Below are 19108 nucleotides of genomic sequence, written 5' to 3'. Positions count from 1 at the left end.
CTGTTAGGAATCGATACATGGGATAACTGACAAATGAATGACTTATTTGATTCCGATAACGGTTAGTAGACACATAATTGCTCAAAGGATATCTTACAGTACATTTAGGATCAGGTTCATAGACAAGTTTTGGAATACCTCGGTTCACTCGCGGTGGGAGACGTGAGAGTGGACGAACTTCCATTGCCGGAGACGATTGGTTATGTGGCATCAAACTTGGCGCAGAAACCATATCAGTACCTGTCTCATTTTTTTCATCCATTACCTGCTCAGTCGTGGGAGGCGAAGTGGGCTGCTCATCTACAGTCGCTTCAATCACCTTTTCACCACCACTAGCTGCCACCTTTTCACCACCACCACTCACTTTTGTGTCACCACTAACTGCCAACTTTTCACCACCACTAGCTGCCACCTTTTCACCACTACTACTCACTTTTGTGTCACCACTAACTGCCAACTTTTCACCACCACTAGCTGCCACCTTTTCACCACTACCACTAACTGGTATGACACTGTATTGTAGGGACTGAATTTCGACACTTTCAGCACATCTCTCCCCCTGAAATTCAGGCTTATCATAGTACATAGTCATTTCATGAAATTTGACATCCATAGTAACAAAGATTTTCTTTGTAGGTGGGTGATAGCAGCGGTATCCTTTTTGATGAATACCATACCCAACAAATATACATTGTAACGCTCGGGGTTCCAGTTTATCACGTTGATGCTTATGTAAATGTACATAAGCCACACAACCAAACACATGAGGAGGGAGATTGGATGCAGTAGGAGCAACAGTCAAGGTAGTTAAGGTGTGGTGAGGTGTTTGAAAATTTAGGATACGGGATGGTACTCGGTTAATCAAGTAGGTAGCTGATAGGAGAGCTTCACCCCAGTATGATACCGGGGTATGTGCTTCTAGTAGAGAAGCTCGGACAACATTTAAAAGGTGACGATTTTTTCGCTCGGCAATTCCGTTTTGCTGTGGAGTATTAGGGCAGGTGGTTTGATGAATAATACCATGAGTATCCAGAAAGGATGTCAACTCGCCATTCACATATTCTCGACCATTATCACTTCGGAGGACTTTAATGGTACCACCATACTGAACAGTAACCATTTTATGAAATTTCTGGAACATAGAACACACGTCACTTTTATTTTTCATAAGAGTAACCCATGTCATGCGTGTACAGTCATCAATAAAAGTAACAAACCAACGAGCTCTGTTTAAAGTAGGAATTTTGGACGGGCCCCAAACATTAGAGTGAACCATCATAAAAGGAACTGAGCTTTTATTCTGACAAGGAGAAAATGGAACTCGATGGCTATGTGCCAATTCACAAACTTCACACTGAAAAGAAGAAACATCAACTTTTGAGAACAATTTAGGAAATAGTCTCCGCAAATAACCAAACGAAGCATGTCCTAAGCGACGATGCCATAACCAAATATCAGAAATATTTTTAGAATTTTGCTGAGAACCATCCATCATAAGGGCTCGAGTCAGGTGACCAGTGCTTTCCGATGTAAGGTCCAGGTAATATAGCTTCCCGCGCCTAGTGCCATAACCAATCGTTCTCCGGGTCTGGATATCCTTAAAAACACATGAGTTTGGCCCAAAAATAACAATACATTGTAAAGTAGCAGTTATTTGAGCAATAGAAAGGAGATTATAATCAAGAGATGGAACGACAAGTACAGTATCCAGATGAAGGTCATTTGTTAAATGGACAGTACCTTACCCAATTATGGGAACAATACTACCATCTGCAGTAGTCACGTCACTTTGTGAGGATATATGTAAAGTTTTAAGGAGGTTGGAATCATAAGTCATATGGGCCGTAGCCCCAGAGTCAATTATCCATGCATTATTCAAAACAGAATGATTGGTTGATATGACCTTACCTTCATGATGTGTAGCGGTAGCTAATGCAGTAGCTTGGTCCAACACTATGTCTGGTTCCTCATGGGAGTCAGTAGAAGCTTTTGTTACTGTAATAGATGCTCGTTGCTTGTTGTATCGTGAATCCCTTGTCTTGTCCCATCCTTCCGGATAACCAATTAGCTCATAACACTTTTGTTTGGAGTGTCCTGGACGCCCACAATGAGCACATTTGTTCCATGAGAATCGATCTCCAATTGGCCGATTTTGTGAGGGATTATTTCGGGCAAGCATAGCCCCAATGTTCTCCCCCTCACCCTTCATGGCTTCCTTTCGATCAAACTCGCGTCTAACGTAAGTATAAGATGCCTGGAGATCAAGTGGAGGTTCCTTTCGAAGGATTTCACCACGAACTTGCTCAAACTCATCATCAAGACCACCCAAGAAGATATAAACCCGTTGTCTCTCCTTGAAATCTTGATATATTTTGATATCCTTGGCACAACTCATAACCACCCTACTATGGTGGTCCAACTCTTGAAATATCTCAAACAACTCACCAAAATAAACAGAGATTTGTCTCCCGTTCTGACGTATACGGGCAGCTCTTTGGTTCAAAGTATAAACTCGTACCTCATTCTTGTCATCCACGAATGAAGTTTTTACAGCTTGCCATATGGCCGCTGCAGTCGGCAAGCGGATATGGCGCTTCATCAGCTCAGGCTTCATGACAAAGAGAAGCCAACTTTTGACTCGTTGATCCTCAGAGAACCAATCATCATACTTTGGATCATCTTCAGAGGGAGCCGTAAGCGTACCTCGAAGATACCCCATTTTCTTTCTCCCTGCAATATGCATCTCAACAAGTGGTGCCCATAAATCATAGTTGTCTTCATTCAACACGATACCGATTTGGAAATTGGAATTGTCGGAGTTGTTTCCTGAACCAACAACAACCAGAGGTGCAGCGGCAGGTTTGTCAGTCATCGTGAAGAACCTTGCTCCGATACCAAGTTGGAAGAAAGCACAGATTTGGAAGAAAGCACAGATTTGAGAGAAAGATAAAATTAATATTATTGATAGTTTTTCTCACACTTTTTACTCTGTCTAAAGGTCCCCTTTAAATGCATCATATACAATCCCTAATTACATGGAGAATCATCAACCACTACCTAACATTGGGAAGACTTAATCATCAATCACTACCTAACACTACCTATAATTAAGGAGCTGATTATAATACAAAGTCAACAATTAACAACAAAGTCAACAATTAACACTCCCCCTCAAGTTGGTGCATGGATGTCGTCTAAAGGTCCCCTTTAAATGCATCATATACAATCCCTAATTACATGGAGAATCATCAATCACTACCTAACATTGGGAAGACTTAATCATCAATCACTACCTAACACTACCTATAATTAAGGAGCTGATTATAATACAAAGTCAACAATTAACAACAAAGTCAACAATTAACAGTTTTAATGGAAGTGTTTGGTCTCCAAGGGGGCAGACCAAAATAATTTAAATATTTCCCTATGTATCATCATCAACACCATCCGGTTTTCACACCAAAACTTTGGGGTCGGCTACATGTGTCTTTGAGAAAATCAACGGGAATCCACTACATGTATTATTTTCAGATGACGGGCAAAGCTTGGTGAGATCCCTGTTGGAATTCGAGATATTTGTGAAGACGACAATGAAGAGAATCATCCACATACCACATCATCAGTTGGGCTGCTCAAGAGTTTTGGTAGTGGGTCCAAACGATTAAATAGAGAGAAAATAATGGAGTGGAGTGATGATTGCATATTATTTTACGATGTCTTTGTGTTAAGGACGTTAAAAGAAAACCCATGCAAATAATGAATTGGTTCTTTCTCACTAATTTGTGTTGAAGTAGCTGTCGAAGCATATACTTTGTTTTCGCACCTTTTTTAAACATTCTGTGTCTCAATCTATGATCATTGACTACTTTTGAACACACCATGTCCTTTCTTTGTTGGAGCAAGTACCAGTCTTTTGATATTAGGAATTTATTATAGTTCAGTGCATTGAAGTGTGAGCTCTAGAGCTTGCTGATATCTTCCTATTTTTTTGCTGAGAATTGAATGTGCAATTAGATTACTCAATGCCTGCATGGATCATAAAACCTTTGTTCCAAATTTTTATGAAGCGACCTATTTGAATGATTCAAATTTAATCCATGATTCCCAACACCCCACCACTCCAATAATCCTGCATTGTGGATTTTTTTTTTTATTTTTTGTTCTATAAGCAAGGCACGATCAATATGGGGAAGGGGATGGTGGGAATTGAACCTGAGTTGGCTGAAAGACCAACTAAGTGCTCTTCCATTAAGGCAAGAGCCGATTCCTCATGCATTGTGGATTTAGCAGTGTGACATTTTGTTGTGTGGTTGTTGCCTTGTTGGTGCACCAAATGTCAATTTACTTATTCCATGTCTAGTTATATAAAACAGAAAAAATATTAGAAAATGATAAAATGGAGAGAAAAAAGTGAGAGTTTATTTTTTTTTAATTTTTCTATCTTATTCAGCCAGGTGAGCTATGAGTTGGTCTCTTCCTGTCTCATTCAAAGCAATAGACATGGACCTGTCTGCTCTGCCCTCCTTGTAAGGTACGAATCATATTTTTTTTGCCGCTTTTTCGTCTGTTTCACTAATTTCTTGCCCTAGTAGTTTTCGTAGCCAGACTTTTATGTGAAGTGGGCTTCTCAATGGATTGTTTCGATGTCTCCTACCTTGGTTATCTTTGCTGATTTGTTTATATAACCAAATGACATTGTTTTATAGATTAGCTACAGTGCAGGCCGAATAGTGAAGTCTTGTCCTCTAGTATCAACATCATTGACTCATTGTTACTCTGCTTGATTATTTTTATTTTAGGTTTTAGAGACTATCGAATTCAATTTCCTTACTTTTTGTCGTGAGAGGATTACGGAACAAGATAGCCGAAACTTCTCTTGTATATTTGGGACTTTGAAATTGTTCTACTTATGAAAAGGCATTCATATATGTGGACAAATTACTAGCCATAATAGGAAAATAAAGGAGATTTCTGGCTAATTTTGATATGCATTCTATGGAAGGAAGAAATATATGGAAAAAAGGTCAAGGTTCTAAGGTTGAAGCCCCGGGAGAGTCTGGGTGTATTGATTTTCTTAGTTCTGATTGTGGGTTTTATCAAGATGATTCATTGGAGAAAGGATACATTTCATTTAGTAATCCTCAACAAGAACATCAAATTCAATCATTTTCAGTCTATGGACGTCTTGATAATCTAACGTTCAATGGTCCTTCTCTTCTGATGGAAGGACGCCTGGAGGAGATTGCAAAGCTTGGTGTTCAAGATGTAGTGGAATCCAAGAAGGAAGAAAGGTGCCCACTTTCTCTATCAGCGATTAGGCTTCTTAATAGTCACGGTAGTGGGTTCAAAAGATTGAATGGAGAGAGAATACATTAGCCAAGATGGGAATCAATATCCATGAAGCAGCCAACTAGTAGACTGTCAACTGAAGATATCCTGCGGATTGCTGGACAAAGGTTTATTCAGTCCTCTTCCCAGAAAGTTGAAGTCATGCCCATGCTTAGCAATCCTTTCGATCTTTCTTTCTCTGGACTTTCCCGTGAGGAAATAGAAGATATAGAGCTTGTTGATAGCCTTCTAGCCTCTGCAGAAAAAGTCAGCAATAAAGAATTTGAACACGCTGACACATTGCTCAGGCTATGAGATTGCTTTTCTTCCAAAACTGGAAATCCCATTCAAAGACTGATTTGTCATTTTTCTGAAGCTCTTCGTGTAAAGATTGATCGAGGGTCAAAGCGCTCAGCGAATAAGGTTTCCATGAAGGACATTTTTGAAGTGGTTATGTGTCCTGGCTCTGTAGCCATAGCTTACCACCAAGAAGTTCCCTTCCGTCAGGTTGAAGAATTTGCTGGAATCCAAGCCATTCTCGAAAATGTGGCCGAGGCAAATAAAGTTCACATAATTGATATTGGTCTCAAGTATGGAGTACAATGGACAGTTTTGATGCAGGCACTTGCAACTCGACACGAATGCCCTCTTGAGCTTCTCAAGATAACCGCTGTGGGAACTGCTTCAAAGGAAATTGAGGACACAGGTATATGGTTGATGGGTTTTGCCGAAACCTTGAACTTACCTTTCTCGTTTAAGGTTGTTACGATATCAGATATGCTTGACCTCAAAGGAGATCAGTTTAAGTTTGATGATGAGGAAGCAACTGCTGTCACAGTGAGTTTTTCTTGTGGACCATGATTGGACAGCCGGATCTCCTGGATTCTTTAATGGAAGTGATCAGAAAGATCAAGCCTTGTATAATGGTGGTCCTTGAAGTTCAGTCAAATCTCAATTCACCAGATTTTGTGAGCCGTTTTATAGAGGAACTTTTCTATGCCGGTGCTTATTTTGATTGTTTTGAGGCTTGCATGGAAAGTGATGCTATAAACAGATTGATTCTAGAGTCAATCTTTGGTCAAGGAATGAAAAATATTGTTGTGGCTGAGGGACAAGAACGGAGAGTCCGACACGTGAAGATTGATGTTTGGAGGGCTTTCTTCTCCCTTTTTGGGATGGAGGAGACAGATCTAAGTATGTCTTCCTTGTTCCAAGCAGATCAGATAGTCAAGAATTTGGTCACGAGAAATCTTGTACACTTGATATGAATGGAAAATGCCTAATTATTGGGTGGAAGGGAACACCACTTCATTCGCTTTCAGTTTGGAAGTTCATTTGATAAACAAGTTGAAAATACAGAGTTGCATACAGTACCGACTTTAACAATATTTTCATGTATTTGTTGCCAACAAGTTTTGTTTAATAATTCGGGGATACATAAGCTGTACAGTAGCTTTTGATGGGTTGTTCCTGAGCAATTGTACACTAAAACATCGTTCATTTTCGAGTCTTTTGTTGCATCACCACTGTTATTGATATGCTTTTATTAAATTGCAGAATGCCCAAAATGGTTATACAGTTGACTATCATTTTTATTTAGATCGTAAGAACCTCTATGAGGAACTTTTTTCTTTTCAACTTTCACATTAGTACTTCTGTGAAAAAAGCATTGATGGAATTGTGTAATGGTAACATATGACTCTAAGAGCGGTGGCTCGGTTGACAATCGATTGAGTTAGGCATATGTGTGCTCAAGATTCGATTCCAATAAAAGACAAACTTCTCAATGGTATTTCAAAAAAAAAAAAAATATGACTCTACATTGTCTTTGTTTTAAGAATGCAAGTGGTATATTGACTCTGTTTCTCGCGGTTTTTTTAATAAATTTTGAGAACATACAATTTCAATTGCACCATCTTTTCTCTCCATCCACATTCTCAATTTATGATCATTGACATATTGTTAAAACCGTTAATGTATTTTTTTTTGGGCAAATACTGTATTACTCCAACCAAGCTATGCTTCTACTGTGTAGAAAAATCCAATAATCAAGATGTGGCTTGGCTTCCGAAATTGTGTAATGTAAAAAGAAGTGTTTCGATTCCTTGCTATTTGACTCGGACTTGTTCTAAAAAGAAGGAGAGGCATTTCGAATTATTTGTTGACACAAACAAAGTCAAAGAAAACTTTTAAAATTCTTTCAATATTGAACCTTGGACATAAAAGGGTTTCGAATTGAATCTCTTTAGAAAGAAGATCTTTTGTCTCTGATAGCCTACTCTAGTCCCCATACGAAACTTTCGTTATTGGGTTAGTCCCGAATCCTCAATATCGAGAAGGGGAAGACGGGAATTAATTTGAGTTGGCTGAAAGACCAACTAGGTGTTCTTCTTCCACTAAGGCAAGAGCCGATTCCTCATGCATGGTGGATTTAGCAATGTGACATTTTGTTGTGTGGTTGTTGGTGGACCAAATGTTGATTTAATTATTCGATGTCTAGTTATATAAAAAAAACATATTAGGAAATGATAAATAAATGGAGAGGAAAAAAAGAGTTTTTTTAAAAAAATATTTTCTTTAAGGCGATATGCTTCTTTATCGATGTGTTTTTGCAGCCCACAAATTTTTATTTCTTTTTGTATTGGTCCCCATACCTACCAAAACTCAACCCAAAATCGAAGAAGGTTTGTGATCCTATCTATAGTCCGACTCGCTAATTAGTTAGCAGCATGACAATAGTGTGATCACTTTATAGATTATGGGCGTCTCTCTTTTTGGCCCAAACGACGACAATTCCATATTCTCTACAAGGAGTTCTTGATAAGATTCAAGCCTGGGAATTACTGTATGATAGAAAGCTAAGAAATTGACCCATGGGCTTATAGTGTTGAGATTTATTTTTGTGGTTTGTTCACTTTATTGTTATAGTTATGGCCCATGGGATTAATAGTGTTGGGCCATTACTTGGGTTAAGTCTGTTTGAGTATATTGTGGGCTTGTTAAAACTATCCATTATAAGGCCATATAGCGTACAAAAAAGGACTAACTGATAACAGAAGGGAAAAAAAAAAAAACAACTTAATATTGTAAGTTTGTATTGTTGTGTATACTGTGTGAAATGAAGATTGGACTGCCCGAGTTGGAGTTGTCTTGGCACATTATGTCATATGCTGTAGGAGCCACTATAATCTTTCCAATATTTTTCAGTTTTCGTAAAATGAACTTTGGACCTTTGGGCTTTTTTATTAAACAAACAGGATTGAGCCCACACACAACTTTATTTATGATAAAATGTTAAAAGACATACATGGTGCTCTACATGGGTTCTGTTATTTAAGGCACAAGGGCCATAAAAACCCATAATTACTTTAATATTTACTCTCATATATCACTCATGAGAGACTCGGTCAAGTTTTCATCCTCAGTATCAATAGTAGAAACATCACTCATTCTTCCTGAACCGAAATTGAGTGAATACTTTGGCTGTTTATTGGGCGAAAACAACCCAAAGTGCTTCTCCAACTCCGGCTGCTTTTGATTCTCATCAAACAGAGCGAACAAATAAGTCTCAATAGCCCTTCCAGGCCTCTTGGGTGTACCTCCTTTAACATGTGAAATCAACTTGGAATAATAAGTCTGAGCATTCTGAACTGATGTTCCCATCGCCCCCGCGGACGGCCAACCACTCTCCGAAACAACCACCTCCAACGATCCACCCCCTGCCCGCTCGATCGCCGAGTACAAAGCATCCAACATTGCATCAAATAAGTTCTGGTAACTACGACCGTTGTCCACGACAACGGTCGATGGTGAAGTGAACAAAGCATATGGAAGACTAATGTCCCTCGGATTACCAGCATAACTGAAATAAGTATATATATTGGCAAGCAGAGGTGCCCTATTATTTGCAAGGAATCTAATAATAGGGTCTAAATATGACCTAACATCGCCACGGAAGGCACCTTGTGAAGGAGGGTATGATGTGCCTATTAGGGTCATGTCTATAGCAGTAGATACCTTGATTTGGTCCTGAAGACCGGCTGATCGGATTGCATTGTAAACATTTTGCATTGCCGGCAAGACGAACCGAGCATCCCCCGATGAGGGACTAACTTCATTGCCAACTGCGATGTGCCGGAACCTGACAGCCGGCCAGAAGTTTCTGATATTGCTTTGTACCCAAGATTGTGCATTTGAAGGGTTTGAGAGGCGCTGAAGCTCTGAGTTTGGAACACCTACCATGACTTCAATGTTTGAACCTCTAAGAGCTTGTAGAGCTGCTTGGTTTGGATCGTAGAGTCGCATACGCTTGATGTTACGTGACTTGTAGAGTGATACCACCTCTGGTGCAGGTGGTAAGTTGTTGCCCATCATTCCGTAGCAAACACCAATTTGTGCTTCTACATCAATTTATGCCAAATAAGGTCATAAGTTATTTTTCCAAAAAAAAAAAACTTAATTTAAATTTGTAATTCGAGAGATCGAAATACATTAATAACTGTCTAGCCAAAAAGATTGCCAACAGGAATATCCCATATTGGATTCACAAACTCCAACCAAGTCGAACAGTATATAAATAGAAGTGTTATGGATCCAAATATTTTTGTCCCTACTATCTCATGTAGGGCATATAGAACCCATGATTTCACACTGATTGTGTGCATCCCTCCAAATCATCTCCAGGCCATCCCAACATTTGAAATAATTAAGACAAAAAACACTAAAATTCTTAATATTTTCGATATATAATTTTGATATATAAATAAAATCCTAACACCTCTCACACACAAAGATGCATTTATTGGGCTTAAAAACCATTTGGGTTTGGATTTCTAACAATAACACTTTACCTTGACACACTAATTAAATTAACCAGTAACATTACATAGCTGCTACTTCTATAAGATATCATGAACATAAAAAAGAAAAACAATGAGAAAGGTAAAGCAATACCTGTTGTATCAAGATTTGCTGTGATGAGCCCAAAAAGAAGAAGAGTTGCAGCCATCAAGGAGCCTTTGCATGTAAAGAAGGTAGCCATGGCTAAGTTAGCTTAGAGAATTTCTCACTCTCTCATCAAACAACCTCGAATATATATATATACACAGAGTGATGATGGCAAGGATTAGTAATCAACGGTAGACTTTTAGTAATTAAATCCATGTTTATCTAATATCCATCACTTTCCAAATGCCACCATACATGTAGACACTCTTCTTTCTTTTGACAACCTACAAGGAAGTTGCATGTGCGTCAGTGGGTGGATAAATGTCTTTGTCCTGATCTTAATGAATGCTTTCTATTTTCCAAATACCTATCGAGCTATACAGATACATACATTTAGGTGTGTATGTTGACTTTGTAGAACATTGGATAAACAACAACAGTCACGTTAGGGCATTTGAGTAAAATAAAGAGAGATAGAAGCTACCTTAAAACATTAAATGGTATATGTTGGAGAAAAGTCGATCTCAACTTAGTAAGATGCGTTTTAAATCCGTCAGCCCTATAAGCCTTGCGATGGGTTGTGCGTGCTTGGACTGCGAAAAGCGGACAATAACTTATAATTTTAATCAACTTTAGGTAAAGAAATCCGATCTATTGGTATTTCTTAATAGCTAGTGGTATCGGAACGATGTTGTTTGGCTTGAATATGAGTTATACTTGTGTGACTCCTGATTCCACTTTGTGAGCTTGACCCCACCGACATGTGAGGGGGAGATTTGTTGAGAAAAGTCTCACAACGATAAAATAAAGTATCCTGAACATGTTATAAATCCATTTATTTCCTAAACTTAATAAGACACGTTTTAAAATCATAGAAGTCATGTGATGGATTGGGTTTAGACTTGGGAAAACAAATAATATCTCAAAATGATAATCAAGTTTGGGTAAAGGAGTGTATTGGTGTTTCCTAAAAATATATATATGTAATTAATTAACTATAAACAAAAATAATAATTAATGATAAAGATTTCTTGTTACTATATGGTTTTGGTTTTAAAAGGACTAATTGTCACTCTAAAATGACCAAATGACGATGTAGTAGTTATCATTTATCGGAACTTGTGCACAAAGCTGACGATCTACCCAACCTTTTTTTTCTTTGCGATTTAGCCAACCTGCTTTTCTAAGGCCAATACCTTTGATCCACAGCTACGAGGCTGTCAAATTCTACCCTCGTGCCTTCTAGATGGAGATTAGAGACCTATAGGAAGCCTTTCTATATATAGATATAGGAAATCATTAATTGGGGGCTCATTTGCATTACTGGCTCTTTATATATTTTAAAAAAAAAAGCCGCCGGCTGCTTCACTGTAGATTTGGATTAAATTAATTGAATACCACAAAGTTATAAAGTTATTTGGTAGACCAGTGAATTCTTAAAGTCTATTGGTACTGCTGATAGAGACGCAGATTAAATTAATTGAATACCATAAAGTTATATGGTAGACCAGTGAATTCTTAAAGTCTATTGGTACTGCTGATAGAGACGCAAGGGCATTAGTGGAAGTGGCCCTTGCTCCGAGTAATTGGGCTCGGCCCAATAGTCATAGTTTCGTTTCATAGGGTCCAAATCCAAACTATAAAACCCAACTCAAAATACCTTGCAAGTCCAAGGACCCATTTTATGCCCAATCATAACTACCACCAAAAACGCAGCGTATTTTAGGCTAAGTTAAGGCCGCATTAATCATGGGCCGTGACCCATTCCACGTCGTCAAGCCACCGCTCGACTGATTGTGCACACCAGCTTCATCTTCCTCATAGGCTTATACCCTGAACGCATTGTTTCCTCTCAAAGCTTGATCCCATGGAATAAGTAAAACAAAACTAGGTTCTTTTCCATCTTCTAGGCTGAAAGGCCGTGTAGAAGCAAAACATTGTATTGATGTTACAACCTCTTGCATCAATCGACATACGAGATCAAACAATTCTGCGGGGCATTAATATTAATAGAAAAAGGTACATGCCAGTCATGATCTAAGCAAAATACATGTGAGATAACAGAAAAATCAGGAGTTATATTTCATTGTGAACCTAATCTCTCCATCGATGGCCACAGTTTGGGTTGCAGCAGACAAAAAAGAGCGTCATACCCTCCTCTCCTCTAGCAGTAGCCTGTATATTCATCAGACAAAAGGACAAAAACCAACATTATAAGCGCTGCAAATTGCACCAACACCTCTAGTGAACAACTCAAAAACACAATTCTTCAGAAGATAAAAAAAATGCATCCTTCAACAACAGATTTTGTAAATAAAGGGCTATAGAAAAGTAGAAAAAATTGAAAAGGGAAGGAGGGACAAGCATCATGGTACACTGAGCAGACACCGCAGCCATTACAATTAGTCTTAAATTTTTCATCCAAAGAAAAGCTTTTTTCTATTGTTCGTTAAGAGTGCTTCATTTACCATTAAGAGTTCACAATCATCATCATTATAACTTCTATCCCAAACAGTTTGGATCCAAAAGAGATTCACATTGGCTTTTCAAGAAAATTTCCAAAACCCAAGACTACCCATGCACGGAACCAACAGCTGCACTTCATATCAAGATAGAACCCATATCAAAGGTCCAGGATCTTTGGTAGTCTTTATATCACTTCCTCGTCCGCCAACCTCCAAAATAATGGTAAAAGTGCAATCTAGAGATTATAGGCTCAATTCCTAGAAACAACCTCTCCAGTCTCCCCATATAATGTGGGGATAAAATCTACGTACATCTTGTCCATCCTCGACCCCACCCACTGCAGAAGCCTTGTGCATGAGAGTTGTTTAACTTGTTTTTACGAACATGTGGTCCACTGGTAGAGTTGCAGGGATCCAACCTAGAGGTCAAGGTTCAATTCAATATCTCCACATATTATGTGGGGGTAAGCCAGTAAGGTTTGCATACATCCTGTCTATCCCCGATCCCACGCACTGCGAGAGCCTTGTGCACAAAGTTGTTTACCATGCTACAGGCAAACATGAGCCCCTGACATCCTATCTATTTCCGACCCCGCTCACTACATGTTGCGGGAATATTGTGCATGAGAGTTGTTTACCCATGCTATAGCACTATAGGACTAACCCAACATGTGCAACAACCGATAAAATATCTTGGTTATGCCAAGAACTGCAAAGAGATTTGTGCATGCATAGCCATCAACTATAGTTGACAGAGAACATAAGTAGGGGAGAAAGCTAACCTGGAAGAATACAGCTTCTCCATGGCTGCAGTTGCTGCACCTAACAGATTTAGTGCGAGGAAGAGTGGAATCTGCAGCTACGTCCTGTAATACTTGAGTGTGCTCCCCAACAGAATGATGTACCTCAGTTCTGTACACAATGTTGTTATCAGTAGCCTCCTGCAAGGTGTCAAAATTTGAAGAACATATGTAAGATATCATCTATTAATGCAATATTTCACAGGTAACATACGGGAACTGATATAGAGCCCACGTAGAAGAAAAAATTAATGTCATTACTAAAATATAGCTGCAATTCTTAATTGAGTTTCCATAGTCCAAATGGAGGCACCAAGGGAGTATGATCATAAGCACTATCCTTGATCATTATCATTCCACCAGCCACAGATGTATATAAACGCAGAAGCCGGGATCAAAGAAGAAGGCTAGAGTGTAAAATTTAATATTCCATTACATTTGAGATCAAGGCTAACATGGGTGCATAAGCAAGTACTTATTGCAATCCTTAAGCAAAAGATAAATTAAGTGTAGAAACATATACCATCTTAATGGAGAGACAGGGAGTAAGCCAAACTAGTGGCTACACCAAAAGTGCTACAGGAGTAAACAATCATGTTGAAAACTTGAAATAACAGTTGAGAATACATGGAAAGAAACCTCTAACATAGTTTGGATATTTCTCAGTCCCTGTGAATTTTGGAATAAGCTTTGAACCACCCAATACAGCTTCGCGAATCAATTAAACAAGGTAATCCATAATTTTGAATCTATAAACGGATAACGTATGATTCTAAGATACCCACACGGAGCTTTCTTGCATAAAAACATGTCTGCTCTAGTCAGCCAAACTTTTGGATTTTAATCAACTTATTATTAAAAACTAAAATGATAACTACCATGCAAAGGCTTGGAAATGGAGTCCGGGTCAAGGAATGGCAAGACATAAACAGCCTTACCCTTCATTCCCGAACGGGTTTTACTTAGATTATAATATGTGACCCCTGGGTTAAACTCAAGGTTGCAGCTTCACCCTTTTAATCAACTTATTATATGTAAACAAAATTTCTGCAAGCAAATGCCTCAGCAACTAACAAGGGAAAATAAAATTTTGACCCGTTGATGAGGGTATGATAATAAAACCTCAATGACGATGCTGGAAGAAAACATGAGAATACAACTCATAGAACATCTAAGAGGAACACAGTAAGGTGTTAAGTTCCAACAATCAAACGATACCACAGGAACTAAACCCCAATGGTTATAGAGTGGGGAGATCCAGCCCTCCATAGCTATGCTATTATCCAAGAATATTTACAGCACATCCAAGATAAATTATGAAAACATGGCTCCTGGACTTCATCAAAGTCGCATGCAACTTTCAGAGTTGAAGTATTTAAGGCACAGAAACTTAATAAAATGAGCATGGAAAATCAAAATAAAAACATGCCGTGTTATCAAAAAGATGAAATTAAATAATAAGTGAAGATAAAAATAAGGACGATCAGAGTTGAAATACTTAAATAATTAACCAGAATAAATATCTACATAAATAAACTACAATTGGGTAGAAAAAGAAAAACCCTAATGCGCTCAAAGTTAGACCTGATGATTGCAGTTGCGACACTCGTAGAGAAGGATCTTCTGCTCACTGTCCTCTTTAGGGTACAGAATGTTGTTGCTGCAGAATTTCACATCGTTGATTTGCTTTTAATTTTTTTCTTTCCAAAATCAATGGAATATAACCGAGATTCAATGAGAGAATTGGATGAAGATAGAAATAATTACTGAAAACATGGTTATTCGCATACCATTCTCGGCAGAACTTCATAGTACTCATCTTCCAAGCTTCGGGTTTTGACTGGCAGAGGGTAGAGATTTACTTTTCTCGGGGTTTTAGCGGGCTCTCCTTGTTTCTCCTCTTAACAGTAACAGACCTTTCAAGCGAGTATCAATTACGAAGCTCGACAAATTTAAATAAACCTTTTCTTTTCGAGGGTGATTTGATAAATTTATAAATCACATTTTTTTATTATAAAACCAGGCTTTGAAAAGCTGGCCAGTGGCCAGTAAATTCTTTTTTCCATCAGTTTTTATTTTTAATAGCTTAATCTATAAAATAGCTAAACTTAAAAGACGATATATACCAATAAGAGGTGACTCAATTGACAATCGATTGGGTTAGATATATATATGTCTAAAGTCCGATTCCAAATAAAAAACATATTACTCAACCACATTTCGAAGAAAAAAAAAAACAAGATATATAGTAAGAAGAGGCACAGCACTACTAACAAGAAAATAAGTGAAGTGGTCAGAATCTTTTCTAATGGCACCCCTAATTGCAAACTTATCACAGCAATTAAGTCTTTACACCATAATAACAATTGGCTAAAGGAAAGGAAACACAAATAGTTCCGCATGCTTATTATGGAGGGGTTTCAACTGATACGCTAAGCTCAATGAGGCTGTCAAAATACACATGAAGGCTGAAGCTGATTAAAATGTCACTAGTGCTTCATCTAACATGCAATTGCCCTCCTTTCAGCGCTTTCTTCCATGCCTCCTACTCTTCCGCCGGCTGCTCCTACCACCAGAGTCAGAATCTGTAGGAGAATCTGAATCAGAAGACTCAGAAGATGAGCTGTACCTCCTACGCCTACTCTTCCTCTGCTTCTTCTTCTTCCTCCTCCGTCTCCTCTCTTCCTCTGAATCAGAAGACGAACTGTAATCTGTACTACTCTCTGCTGAAGAATCGTCAGATCCAGTCACAGCCGACGACCCACTATCAGTCTCGAAAACCGAAGCCTCACTATCACTGCCAGAATCAGAATGTGACCTATGCTTCCTCTTAGTTTTCTTTGACTGCTTCTCAACCTTTTCATCCTTAATGGTATCTGGGTTTTCCAAATCATAGGAGATTGAGAGCCTCATCTTCAACTTTGGATTCTTGAGTTGCTGGGTGCGTGAGGGTTGTGAGATGTAGACCCGTTCATTCTTACACTCATATGTCCAGTGTCCAATTTGAAAACATTTCTGACATTGTGCGTTGCCACCAATAGTGGACATTGTAGGCTTAAGGTCTTTTCTTTCACCAAGTCTTACAGCCTTTTCAGTACTCATCAAGTACATCTGCCTCTTTGCTTCCCTCTTCTCCTGCCATCTGCTAGGCCCTTCTTCCTTCTGGCCATAAGCATTAACATTTCGTACAGCTGCGGCCGCTGCCCTTTCAGCCTGGGCACGACTAAGACCCTTTGCAGCACTCAAGGCTGCAGCCTTGATTCTTTCAGCCGCAACCTGGGCTTTCTCTTCCTTCTTACTTGACATGCTCTAAATTCCCAAATCCAATACAAATTTAAAATAAAAAACAGCAATTGGAACCTCTCAACCTCAGATACACTATCAATCCCAGTCCAAACTTCTCAATACCTGCAGTTCATAACTGAACTAGTCATTGACAAGAGCAAGGTGGGATACTAAACAAGAGGGGGAAGGGGTGCAGTGGCCAAAATATTCAAAGTAAGCAAATGTCAAAAAAAAAAAAAACTCAGACAATTTTTCTAAGCAAGCAAATACAGAATATGTCAGAAAGTTTATGCATCAATGGCTAAACCATCAAAAACCATATAGGTCTTAAGGAGGAAAAAAACAATAAAAAAATCAGTAGAAGAAAGTTTATTTGGAACTAAGTCAATACTTTATCTTCTTTAATATGTGATCCCAACTGTCCTTAGATAAGTCCTAAATCTAATTCATTCTCTCACCTTGCTATCCAAACAATCGCAAGCATGTCAACAAACCACAACGGAGTTACAGAAATGATATCCCTAAAGAGTGGCCTACTGCAGGTCCCAAAAGAAACCAAACCAAGGTTCTGAATCAATAGTTCAATACCAATAACACCTCTCCATTATTTTATTTCCCCTGGCCCCTGCACTGCAAATCTATTTAGTCAATTACCAATTCGAAGAGAATTCAAACCCAGATAATCCCCATCCTTATCGAGAAGAGATTGTATATAGGTTTTCTTGCTCCTACTTACGCGTGCCTGTTCAGTGGGAATTTTAATTCAAATCTATTGACGACTAACCCTGCTCTTGAAACTACCGATCAAGAACGATCGAGGACGCCGGTATAATATCACAATCACGAGAGGGGAAAAAAAACTAAAATAACTAGCGAGAAACTCATAATTCGCCAAACAATCACAAATATATAACTCCCAAGAAAACTAAATTTGCAAAAAAATGTAAACCTCCCTCAAATCGGACCTGAAACGCAGAAGGAATTGAAGAAACAAGAAAAACCAGATACATACAATTTCAAGACGACGACGATGACGATGACGATGAAGACGCGCAAGGAACCTCCTAGGGCACTAGTTGCAAGAGCTTCTGTAGACAACGGAGATTGAGATGACGCGAGACAAACGGACATACGACAAAAATAACCCAAAAACAAACTCCGTATAAAAGGCGAGATCTGTTCTCTCGGGCCCATTACAGTTTGTAGCTGCAGGCTATCCTTCGGCTCAACAATTGAATGGGCTCTGGTAAAAAACATATATTTATGGGCCGATGTCGGCTCAATTACAGAAAATAGCTGCAGCCTGCAGGCCATCCTTCGGCACAACAATCAAATGGGCTCTGGTAAAAAAACGTATATCCATGGGCCATGTCTGCTAAATAGTACAGTATCTTGATGCTCAAACTAGAGTTTTTTTCTTTTTGGGCAACAAACTCCAATTACTTTTTATTTTATTTTATGGAAACTCTAATTTGTGCTTAACTTAAAATTCTTTTTATTGATTTATATTCTCAGGCCTTTGTTTACAAGTTTTCCTTGTTGATATGGTTGTATTACTTTTTTTGACAAGTTTTTTTTTTTTATAAAGTATTTAAACCCTAACACTTCATTTTATAATAGTAAACGTTACACCTCACCACGTTAATGGTTTATGAATTTACAAATACTAGTAGGGAAATTACAAAACCAAAGAACAAACACCGGATTAACATAAGATTTTTTTTCGTAAATTCGGACATTTCATAAGGTTTATATGGACAGTGTTAGTTTCCGACACATATTGGACACGGATACGTCTTATTCACATTTACAATACATCTCATATAAACCTAAACTTGAATCATTAAATCTGCTAAATTCGAATATCCGATACGAAAAGGACATATAATACAAGACATCTAATATGACCCCATAATAGAGGTAGATACATTCTCATTATGAGGAAGAGTCGTTCGAATGTATCTAAATAGTCAAATAGGTACACTATGTTTATATGTAGATCCTTATGTCGTTACTTTCCATGTAGGATTGGATTAAGATTAGAAATAGGTGTAATCGAGATCTTATTTTCACATTTTTACATATAAATCTCGTTATTTCGCATTTTTACATATAAATCTCGTTATTTGAGAACCTATACTATTCACTTCACTTCTTTGGATTAAGTCTATTGAATCGAGAATTAAATTACTATTCACTTCACTTCTTTGGATTAAGTCTATTGAATCGAGAAACAAATTTAATTGCCCATCTTTTAAGAAGGCATAATTCAAATCAAAGCAA

General features: G+C 38.3%; 4 protein-coding genes across 4 annotated transcripts; 1 reads left to right on the top strand and 3 right to left on the bottom strand.

Annotated features, from left to right (window-relative positions):
- The first annotated feature begins 5397 nt into the window (after nucleotides 1–5397).
- LOC120014270 (DELLA protein RGL1-like) lies at nucleotides 5398–6189 on the top strand. The gene is made up of 2 exons (XM_038866184.1): nucleotides 5398–5595; nucleotides 5719–6189. The coding sequence occupies exons 1-2, from the start codon at nucleotides 5398–5400 to the stop codon at nucleotides 6187–6189; spliced, it is 669 nt and encodes a 222-aa protein (XP_038722112.1).
- A 2352-nt stretch (nucleotides 6190–8541) lies between these two features.
- Nucleotides 8542–10439, bottom strand: LOC120015068 (glucan endo-1,3-beta-glucosidase, basic vacuolar isoform). The gene is made up of 2 exons (XM_038867278.1): nucleotides 10282–10439; nucleotides 8542–9728 (listed from the first exon to the last, which is right to left on the bottom strand). Exons 1-2 carry the CDS (start codon nucleotides 10367–10369, stop codon nucleotides 8710–8712), a joined length of 1107 nt encoding a protein of 368 aa, XP_038723206.1. The 5' UTR covers nucleotides 10370–10439; the 3' UTR covers nucleotides 8542–8709.
- Nucleotides 10440–12197: 1758 nt separating this feature from the next.
- Nucleotides 12198–15490, bottom strand: LOC120015624 (DNA-directed RNA polymerases II, IV and V subunit 9B-like). The gene is made up of 4 exons (XM_038868135.1): nucleotides 15331–15490; nucleotides 15125–15200; nucleotides 13523–13681; nucleotides 12198–12450 (listed from the first exon to the last, which is right to left on the bottom strand). The coding sequence occupies exons 1-4, from the start codon at nucleotides 15357–15359 to the stop codon at nucleotides 12370–12372; spliced, it is 345 nt and encodes a 114-aa protein (XP_038724063.1). The 5' UTR covers nucleotides 15360–15490; the 3' UTR covers nucleotides 12198–12369.
- A 268-nt stretch (nucleotides 15491–15758) lies between these two features.
- On the bottom strand, nucleotides 15759–17984 carry LOC120015623 (zinc finger CCHC domain-containing protein 10-like). The gene is made up of 2 exons (XM_038868134.1): nucleotides 17838–17984; nucleotides 15759–16948 (listed from the first exon to the last, which is right to left on the bottom strand). Exon 2 carries the CDS (start codon nucleotides 16844–16846, stop codon nucleotides 16064–16066), a length of 783 nt encoding a protein of 260 aa, XP_038724062.1. The 5' UTR covers nucleotides 16847–16948; nucleotides 17838–17984; the 3' UTR covers nucleotides 15759–16063.
- Between the last annotated feature and the right edge of the window lie 1124 nt (nucleotides 17985–19108).

This window comes from Tripterygium wilfordii, chromosome 14 (assembly GCF_013401445.1).
Source record: "Tripterygium wilfordii isolate XIE 37 chromosome 14, ASM1340144v1, whole genome shotgun sequence".
Classification (NCBI taxonomy): Eukaryota; Viridiplantae; Streptophyta; class Magnoliopsida; order Celastrales; family Celastraceae; genus Tripterygium; species Tripterygium wilfordii.
The sequence above is the reverse complement of the archived record's forward strand: the minus strand, read 5'-3'. Positions and strand labels throughout refer to the sequence as shown.

What these genes read in the sequence shown, in the direction of transcription:
- LOC120015624 (XM_038868135.1), bottom strand. Translation starts at nt 15,359, where the DNA reads ATGAGTACTATGAAGTTCTGCCGAGAATG. An exon ending in GTCGCAACTGCAATCATCAG is followed by an intron (nt 13,682 to 15,124) that starts GTCTAACTTTGA and finishes GACACCTTGCAG; the next exon opens with GAGGCTACTGATAACAACAT. An exon ending in GAGAAGCTGTATTCTTCCAG is followed by an intron (nt 12,451 to 13,522) that starts GTTAGCTTTCTC and finishes ATGAATATACAG; the next exon opens with GCTACTGCTAGAGGAGAGGA.
- LOC120014270 (XM_038866184.1), top strand. Translation starts at nt 5,398, where the DNA reads ATGAAGCAGCCAACTAGTAGACTGTCAACTGAAGATATCCTGCGGATT. An exon ending in TTCTAGCCTCTGCAGAAAAA is followed by an intron (nt 5,596 to 5,718) that starts GTCAGCAATAAA and finishes CTTCGTGTAAAG; the next exon opens with ATTGATCGAGGGTCAAAGCG.
- LOC120015623 (XM_038868134.1), bottom strand. Translation starts at nt 16,846, where the DNA reads ATGTCAAGTAAGAAGGAAGAGAAAGCCCAGGTTGCGGCTGAAAGAATC.
- LOC120015068 (XM_038867278.1), bottom strand. Translation starts at nt 10,369, where the DNA reads ATGGCTACCTTCTTTACATGCAAAGGCTCCTTGATGGCTGCAACTCTT. An exon ending in AGCAAATCTTGATACAACAG is followed by an intron (nt 9,729 to 10,281) that starts GTATTGCTTTAC and finishes AAATTGATGTAG; the next exon opens with AAGCACAAATTGGTGTTTGC.